The sequence below is a fragment of the Melanotaenia boesemani genome, chromosome 10 (assembly GCF_017639745.1).
Source record: "Melanotaenia boesemani isolate fMelBoe1 chromosome 10, fMelBoe1.pri, whole genome shotgun sequence".
Lineage (NCBI taxonomy): Eukaryota > Metazoa > Chordata > Actinopteri > Atheriniformes > Melanotaeniidae > Melanotaenia > Melanotaenia boesemani.
The window spans coordinates 12702054-12711448 of record NC_055691.1 but is presented as its reverse complement, the minus strand read 5'-3'; the positions used below and the strand labels follow the sequence as shown (position 1 = coordinate 12711448).

General features: G+C 46.5%; 1 protein-coding gene across 3 annotated transcripts in view; it reads right to left on the bottom strand.

Moving 5' to 3' along the window:
* Positions 1 to 731: 731 nt before the first annotated feature.
* Positions 732 to 9395, bottom strand: part of LOC121646931 (protein-glutamine gamma-glutamyltransferase 2-like) — a 28035-nt gene continuing 19371 nt past the window's right edge. For all 3 annotated transcript variants that reach the window (XM_041996065.1, XM_041996063.1, XM_041996064.1), the window contains 8 exons: positions 5305 to 5408; positions 4994 to 5136; positions 4808 to 4907; positions 3856 to 4001; positions 3651 to 3780; positions 3409 to 3569; positions 1307 to 1443; positions 732 to 1126 (listed from right to left, as the gene is read on the bottom strand). In XM_041996065.1, the coding sequence (XP_041851999.1) occupies positions 946 to 1126; positions 1307 to 1443; positions 3409 to 3569; positions 3651 to 3780; positions 3856 to 4001; positions 4808 to 4907; positions 4994 to 5136; positions 5305 to 5408 (1102 nt within the window). In that variant the 3' untranslated portion in view covers positions 732 to 945. The remainder of the gene's footprint in view (positions 1127 to 1306; positions 1444 to 3408; positions 3570 to 3650; positions 3781 to 3855; positions 4002 to 4807; positions 4908 to 4993; positions 5137 to 5304; positions 5409 to 9395) is intronic.

Genomic DNA, 9395 nt, shown 5'->3' with positions numbered 1-9395 from the left:
GGACTCCTTTGTTGGCTTTTATCAAAGCAAAGTCAAAGTCTGTCATGCTGTAACTTTTATTTCTTGTCTTTTGTCTTGTTTTATTTTAGCTATTCCTTTTTTTAATTCTTTGCACTTAATAATTTTGTTTTTAATGTACGTGTGTTATTAAATTCGTGGATGATTATTAAATTTGCAAAAGACTCAGTTATTGTGTCCTTGCTGACCCGAACAGCTCTCACGCACACACCCCAAGAGAGAGGAGAGTACCAGTAGTTCATTCAGTCATTATCTATACAGCTTAGTCCAATTAAGGTTCGCGGGGAAGCTGGAGCTTATCCCAGCAATTAACAGGCAAGAGGCAGGTTCACCTGGAAAGGCAACCAGTCCTTTACAGGGCGAACACAGAGAGAGACAAACAACCGGTCACGCTCACTCCTAGAGAGAATTTAATATTTATTATCAGTAAATATTAAACACGCATGTCTTTGGACATGCATGCATTGGGGAGTACCAGTATCAATAATAATAATAATAATAATAATAATATTAATAATAATAATAATAATCAATCACAATATTCAATCACAATAAAAATAATAACGTAAACATGTGTATCATTGTAAACACATATACAAACACACATTTATGCATACATCCACCTGTGCATTCCGCATCCACACCCCACCATAGCTCAGATATAACATCTAAAAAAGATGTCAGATGAAATAAATGCTTGTGAAAAATGCAGAACTTTTAGGATTAAAACACAGTAAAAGAGTGCAGAAAGATTCAGTGATGAACATCTGGCCAACATGGATCCAGAGCACTGCTCCACATTCATATTCTTTTTTTTATCTCAGCATATTTCTGGTCATCAGTCACAGACCAGCAGATCAGACCAGAATAAATAAAAAGATAAACTGAAATAAAATCACCCTGGAGCAACAGGAAGCCTCGCAGGTTTTAATAAATTCCGGTAATCACAGGGATGCTTCTGGATTTCTTGTGGACAACCACATTGGTGACCCCCTTCACATTCTTCAGCCGGTCAGAGTCGAAGTCCACCAGGAGCTTTCTCACCCCCGGCCTCGTGGGTGAGAAAGATAAGCTCACAGAGACGGTCTGGCCCGGTAAAATATCACCACTGAAACAAAAAAACAGTATGAACGTTTGAGTCTTTACGCTGTCCTTCAGAGCTTAACTGTGTGTCCTGGGGCTGCTGTTTTCAGCTCATTTGATTGAATCTAAGGAATATTTAGCTGTTGCAGTGACAGTTGATTCCACATTTACTTTCCTCTCTACACAAACCTGGTGGGCTACTTACTCTACATGGATGTGAGTGGCAGACAGCAGGCCAGCCCCCTCCACAGTGAACACACCCCCCTTCAGAGGGACCGGCAGAGGATTGATAAAGGAGATGAAGGCCATCACTTGTTGCCAAACCACAGCCTTCCCAGGAACCTTAGAAAAGAGAAGACATTTTATTTGCACATCAGTGTGATGTTGGTTCCAGCATCTTGCTGCACTTACAGAATGTTGTTCAAATCTGGATTAAGCAGGTTCTCGTGATCAGGAAGAAACTTAGACAAGTTGAGCGATGATGGGAAATGCAACTCAAACAAGTAAAAACATCCTTGTTTCAGTGAAAGAAGGTATTTTTATTCACAAAGAAAATAAATCTCACCAAGCAACTGCAATAGCATCTTTTTTTATTCTTCTATATTTCTGATGTTCCTCTAATTTTTAATCCAAATGTGCATTGTCTGAAAAATTTATCATTTCTGATGTTTGGCTGATGGTTGTCTGTAACGTAGTTTTTTTTTTATCATATTGCATCGTACTGTATTTTATCGTAACCTTTCTATTCGTGTTGTATTGTATTGTATTGCATCCAGTCACATCGTATTGTATTATATCATATTTTTATTGTATCGTATCACATTGTACTCTGTCGTATTTCATTGCATTGCAATTGTATATATTGCATTGTATCATATAGACTTTATCGTATGGCAGCTTAATGTATTTTATAGCATCCTATTGTATAATATTGTATTTTATCATATAGTTCCATATTGCATTATATTCAATATTTCATTGAATCCCATCATATTGTCTATCTTTTTAGTCTGCAGGACACGCCGTCTATGCTTTCCAGAAACTAGTTCACATTTTCATCCAGGTTTCTACTTTGCCTCAGACTATTTTAAATTAACTTTGGTTCAGAGAAGACATCGCTGGTTCTAGATCCTTTTCACATCTGGCTTCTTCTTTGCATGATGGAGCTTTAACCTGCATTCGTGGCTTTCAGGGTGAACTGTGTTCACAGACAGTGGTTTCTGGAAGTCTTCCTGAGTCCATGCAGTGGTTTCCAGTAGAGAATCATGTCTGTTTTCAATGCAAAAGATCACCAGCTTCCAGCCTTGTACCATGCATACAGAGATTCCTCCTGATTCTCTGAATCTTCTGATGATATCTACACTGTAGATGGTGGATCTTCAAAGTCTGAGGAACATGTTTCTGAAATTGTTCCACAGTTTTAGATCCAGTTTGTCTCTGATTGGTTAACCTCTGTCCATCTTTTCATCTGAGAGACTCTGCCTCTCTGAAATGCTCCTTTTATACCCAGTCATGTTTCTGACCTGTTGCCAGGTAAATTGATTAGCTGTCAAATGCTCCTTCAGATGTTTCTGATTTGTACCAGTTACCTTTCCAGCCTTCTGTTGCTCCTGTTTCAACTTTTTCCAGACATGTTGCTGCCATCAGATTCATCAGCTCATATTTTCCATCACATGGTGAAATGTTTCAGTTTCATCCTCTGATGTGTTGGTGATCTGCTACTGCATGGATCCCAGACTCCGGTCCTCATGGCCAACTGTCCTGCCAAGATTCCATGTTTCCCTGCTCCCCCCTGACTCAAACTTATGGCTCCATCGCAGACTTGTGCAGAGCTTGTCAGACATATATTATATGTGAATCAGCTGTGCTGCAGCAGGGAAACATACAGCATAATACCTGCAGGATAGTGGCCTTGGCGGCCAGGGTTGGGGATCACTGTTCTACTGGGAATTATATATGGCTTGATAGGATTTTAAAATCATTGCATTCTGTTTTCATTTGCATTTTCCAACTTTATTTGGTGTTGGGGTTGTAAATATTATAGAACAACAATCTACTGCAGCAAAATGATGCTGCAATAGATCTGAAGTACCATGTGACAGGAAGTCAAATTTCTCTTTGAAACATAAAATCTTGGAATTATAAAACTTCTGTCCCTGTGAGGTCTTTCCTACCTGTCGACCCTGTCCTACCTGTCCTTTTTTTTTTTTTTTTTTTTGCTTCTCTCTATCTGTCCAACCTGTCCTACCTGTCCTACCTGTTCAACCTGTCCTACCTGAATTATCCTGACAGTTGCTGTGTGCCCACCTGGATTATGACTTCAGGCATGCTCAGTAGGATGTCAGCCATGGTCATGATGGGTTTGTTTTCCCCCTGAGCTTCCACCAGACTTTTCACCCTGATCACATGGTGCTCAGAGACACACCTGGCGTAGTCCTCGTAGCGCAGACGCAGAACTTCTTTGTGGGCTGAAGATACAAAGAAGGTGGAGTGAGACGCAACAACATGACTGCTAACAGAAGATCAGAGGGCGGATGGAAGTATCTGACCTTGGCCAGCTGGAACCGTCACGTTCATGCTCTGCTTCTGACACTCCCCGCGGTGGAGAGAGTTGTAGGTTACAGCCACGGCCATGACAGTCAGCTGAACACGAGCATCTTCATCTCCTCCATTCCTCACCTGCCAGCAGAGAACAGTCATCATCACTCAGCCTGAAGGGAACACCAGACCACCAGCAGTCTGAGCTCAACACACCTCAGTAATCACATCGAAGTCTGTCCCAAACACGGGTTTAGCATGTTTGATTGACAGCGTCAGTCGCGCCAGTTCTGCTCTGTCATTGGTTGGTTCGGTGACCCGGCGTCCTGCCTTCTCATACACTTCCCTCTCCTTCTTAGAGCCTGCGGAGAAAACACTGATCCTGTTCACTATGATCTGTATGGAGCGAGGAAAAGGATTATTAACCCTTTAAGTGCTTGATTTTAAAATGATTTTAAAATCAAGAATTCAAAATGCTGAGAGGAGGGTCGGGGTTGGAGGTTGGGAGGAGGGTCACGGTTGGAGGCCGGGAGGAGGGTCGGGGTTGGAGGTTGGGAGGAGGGTCACGGTTGGAGGCTGAGAGGAGGGTCGGGGTTGGAGGCTGGGGGGAAGGTTGGGTTAGAAGTGGTTAGAGAAAAAGGCATAAAGGAGACAAATGTTAAACATGAACCGGAGTGTATGATGGGAAGAAATTCTGTCTCTTTTTGAACGAGAATCTGCAAATAGCTGAGAAAGTACTTGTTGTGCTCTCTCTGTAATTGGCTCTGTGTAATGGCTTCCTCATCAGTTCAGCAAGGTGTCTTTCAAAACGAGTTTTTCCCCATAAACTTTGAGTAGACCCCAACCCCAAGAAATTAGAATCAAATTAAAGAGTTAGGATTGAATATACATGTGTCCGCCATCTATCGGTTTCTGATTGGTTCTTGGGTAGGCATGTAAAATGTAGAATGAATCCAGACTTCTAGATTTACAGAGCAGCTGTGTTTGTGGAGACAGTCCACATTAACAAAGACTGGTGTGTGAATGTGTCAGAGATTAACCAGTGGCCAACATCCATCTGATGCTGAATATTCAGATCCAGGTTCCAGACTTCTGTCTAGATCCTGCTCCATAGAGCTGCAGGTGTGAAGCCCCGCCCCCTAACCCAGACTTCTGCTCTCCAGCTGACCTTCAGGATATTTGTAAAGCAGAGTGACGTCTTCTCTGGAGTCGTCGTAAACACTTTTGGTGCTGATGTTCCTCCCCACACTCCTCTGGTCCACTGTGATCTGTGACAGGAACCACAGCAGCCTTCATGCTTCAATCTGTTTCAGAGGTCAGATGCTTCATACCAAACAGGAAAGAGGGTGAAAACCTTCTGCCGGCGGCCGTCTGGTAGAACCCTCCAGTAGATGACGTCAGCGTTAACCTCAGCAAATATAAACGGCGCGTCGTACTTCACTCCCAGGTTTCCCTCCTTGATGGCCGTCACCGGACACGGACCGCAGCAGAACTCACCTGAGGAGCAAACACGGGTTTATTTTCATCTTTTTCTGCATCAGCAAACAATCAACAAGCTGGCGACAAAACCAGGTCGCTGTGGATTCTTCTGGGTTTTAGGATCCAACCGATGGTCCTCAGAAGAGGCAGAGATGTAGATTTAAGCGGTCAAAGTTAGGAATGTACCATCACTCAGTTCTTGAGGGGTTGGGTCCAAAACCTGCCATCCATCATTTCCTTCAGAGAGATCCAGCCTCCTCATCCAGGACTCCACCCAGCAGTGGAAGTTCCTGAACGCACCACGAGAGAAAAGACATTAGAGGACATTAAATAAAGTCAAATCTTCTTCAAAGAGATTAAATTAAATCAAATAAATAAAAAGTTCTAAACATTTGGAATAAATTGTGAATACTGAGGGGCAATGACTGGTTTCTTCTTCTGTCTTTAAACCAACCAGATCCCCAAATCTCAGCATCTGTGACGTGATGAAGAGCTGATTAGATGTTTCTGTACTGGAGGTTTAGTTTATGATTCTGGATATTTGGTGGTTGTTGTTTGTTCTATAGCTGCCCCCACCTCTACACACTCTGGTATATATTCTCATATCTAGAAGCAGAGAGGGAAAGTCAGAGTGTGGAAGGCGTTTATGGAATATTTAACTTCATGTTGACTTTTCTACATTTTACTTGGAATATACTGTAAGTGATACTGCAGCCTCCTCCCTGAGCCGCCACCTTAACGTGGTGGAGGAGTTTGTGCGTCCTGATGATCCTATATGTTGTCAGGGGTTCATGCCCCTGGTAGGGTCACCTATGGCAAACAGGTGTCTAGGGGAGGGACCAGACGAAGTGCAGCTCAAATCACCCCTATGATGAGGAGAAAACAAGGACCAAGGTTTCCCTTGCCGGGACGTGGGTCACCGGGGCCCCCCTCTGGAGCCAGGCCTGGAGGTGGGACATGGAGTCGAGAGCTTGGTGGCCGTGCCTTTGCCCATGGGACCTGGTCGGGCTCAGCCCGAAAATGTGACGTGGGCCTCCCCTCCCGTGGGCACACCACCTGCAGAAGGGGCCATAGGGGTCGGGTGCAGTGTGAGCTGGGAGGCTGCCAGAGGCGGGGACCCTGGCGGTCTGACCCTCAGCTGCAAAAGCTAGCTCTAGGGACGTGGAATGTGACCACTCTGGCGGGGAGGGAGCCTGAGCTGGTGCGCGAGGTACAGTTGGACTCACCTCGACGCAAGGCTTGGGTTCTGGAACCACTGTCCCTGAGAGGGGCTGGACCCTCTTCCATTCTGGAATTGCTCCCGGTGAGAGGTGCTGAGCAGGTGTTGGCATGCTCATTGCCCCCCAACTTGGCGCCTGTACGTTGGGGTTTACCCCAGTGGACGAAAGAGCAGCCTCCCTCCGCCTTCGGGTAGGGGGACGGGTCCTGACTGTTGTTTGTGCTTATGCACCAAATAGCAGTTCAGAGTACCCACCCTTTTTGGAGTCCTTGGAGGGGGTGTTGGAGAGCACTCCTTCCAGGGACTCACTCGTTCTGCTAGGGGACTTTAATGTTCACGTAGACAACGACAGCGAGACCTGGAGGGGCGTGATTGGGAGGAACGGCCCCTCTAATCTAAATCCAAGTGGTGTTTTGTTGTTGGACTTCTGTGCTTATCATGGACTGTCCATAACGAACACCTTGTTCAGACATAAGAGTGCCCACATGTGCACTTGGCACCAGGACACTCTAGGCCGCAGTTCGATGAACGACTTTGTAGTCGTGTCGTCGGACTTGCAGCCGCATGTTCTGGACACTCGGGTGAAGAGAGGGGTGGAGCTGTCAACTGATCACCACCTGGTGGTGAGTTGGCTCAGATGGTGGGGGAGGATGCCGGTCAGGCCTGGCAGGCCCAAGCGTGTTGTGAGGGTCTGCTGGGAATGTCTGGCAGAGTCCCCTGTCAGAAAGAGTTTTAACTCCCATCTCCGGCAGAGCTTCAACCATGTCCCGGGCGAGGCGGGGGACATTGAGTCAGAATGGGCTGTGTGCCGTGCCTCTATTGTCGAGGCGGCCAGCCGCAGCTGTGGCCGTAAGGTCGTCGGTGCCTGTCGTGGCGGTAACCCATGAACTCGTTGGTGGACACTGGCAGTAAGGAATGCTGTCAAGCTGAAGAAGGAGTCCTACTGGGCCTTTTTGGCCTGTGGGACTCCAGAGGCAGCTGATGGTTATCGGCGAGCTAAGCGGAATGCGGCTTCGGTGGTCGCTAAGGCAAAAACTCGGGCACGGGAGGAGTTTGGAGAGGCCATGGAGAATGACTTCCGGACGGCTTTGAGGAGATTCTGGTCTACCATCCAGCGGCTCAGGAGGGAAAAGCAGTGCACAGTCAACACTGTGTACAGTGGGGATGGGGGGCTGCTGAACTCATTTAATTCATTTTTCATTTTTATTTATTAAACAGGAAAAGATTAAAAACAATCGGGCCTGACTCAGTTTAAGAACTGTTTTTCAGCAGGTTCCTGCTCTGCAGAACATACAAACCAGACACACATCACAAATTCCAAGACAAGACAGTACAATCATACAAACACAAACCAAGAGAAGCAGCTTTATGGAGCCACCTCAGTGGTCACAGCTGTACCTGTCCATTAGATGGCGAGCAAATATTCTTTTAAATAGTCTTTGTGATGTTATGGTCCTGATGTGCTGTGGCATCTCATTCCAGGCTTTAGTGAGCACATAAAAGAAAGCTCTCTGACCATAGCAGTTCCTAAAGGCCGGTAAAGGCAAAAGTCCATTTGTAACAGATCTAGTCGAGCGTTTGGACCTTGAGCTGAGTTTTGGTACCAACGCAGTAAGTGCTGCTGAGATGTGTCCATTCAAGATTTGATAATACAATTTAATCCCATGGCTTATTGTATAGTTCTGAAATGTCAAAGCATTAGACAACGATGCAGAACAATGGTGAGTCCAACCTGGAAACCTGTTATGGATCTTGTGAGCTCTATTATAGAGTCTTGCTACTGGTTCAAGGATTTCATTTGTTAACTCGAATTAGGATGTTGTGAGGTGGTGGGGGGAATACTTCTAAGACCTTCTCAATCCCACCAACATGTCTTCCGATGAGCAAGCAGAGTCTGGGGTACCTGGTGCTGACTCTCCTACCTCTGGGGCTGAGGTGGCTGAGGTCGCTGAGGTGGTTAAAAAGCTCCTCAGTGGCAAGGCCCCGGGGGTGGATGAGATCCGCCCAGAGTTCCTTAAGGCTCTGGATGCTGTAGGGCTGTCTTGGCTGACACGTCTCTGCATCGCATGGACATCAGGGACAGTTCCCCTGGACTGGCAGACTGGGGTGGAGCGATTTGCAGCCGAGTGTGAAGCGGCTGGCATGAGAATCAGCACATCCAAATCCGAGACCATGGTCCTCAGCCAAACAAGGGTGGAGTGCTCTCTCCATGTCTGCAATAGGGTCCTGCCCCAAGTGGAGGAGTTCACATATCGCGGGGTCTTGTTCACGAGTGAGGGAAGGATGGAGAGGGAGATCGACAGGCGGATCGGTACGGCGTCTGCAGTGATACAGACTCTGCATCAGTCTGTCGTGGTGTAGAAGGAGCTGAGCCAAAAGGCAAAGCTCTCAATTTACCGGTCGATCTATGTTCCTACCCTCACCTATGGCCACGAGCTGTGGGTAGTGACCGAAAGAACAACATCGCGAATACAAGTGGCCGAAATGAGTTTTCTCGGCAGGGTGGCCGGGCTCTCCCTTAGAGATAGGGTGAGAAGCTCGGTGATCTGGGAAGGGCTCAGAGTTGAGTTGCTGCTCCTCTACCAGATGGAGGAGCCAGATGAGGTGGCTCGGGCATCTGGTTAGGATGCCTCCTGAACGCCTCCCTGGTGAGGTGTTCCGGGCACGTCCCACTGGAAAGTGGCCCCTGGGAAGACCCAGGACACACTGGACGGACTACATCTCTCGGCTGGCCTGGGAACGCCTCGGGATCCCTCCGGATGAGCTGGTGAATGTGGCCGGGGAGAGGGAAGTCTGGGTTTCCCTGCTTAGGCAGCTGCCCCCGCGACCCAACTCCGGATAAACGGAAGGAAATGGATGGATAGATGGATGGATGATACTGCAGCATTTTAAATGATTCTGGAGTCTCAGGAAACATCAGTAAACCTGCATCTGTTATTATTTATCACTTCAAGAAATTCAGTTTCTGTTACTTTTTCTATTTCTATGTTGTTTATCATGAATTTCTTCCTGCTTGTTGAGTTAAACGATTTCCAGATATAATGAATTTTACTGTTAT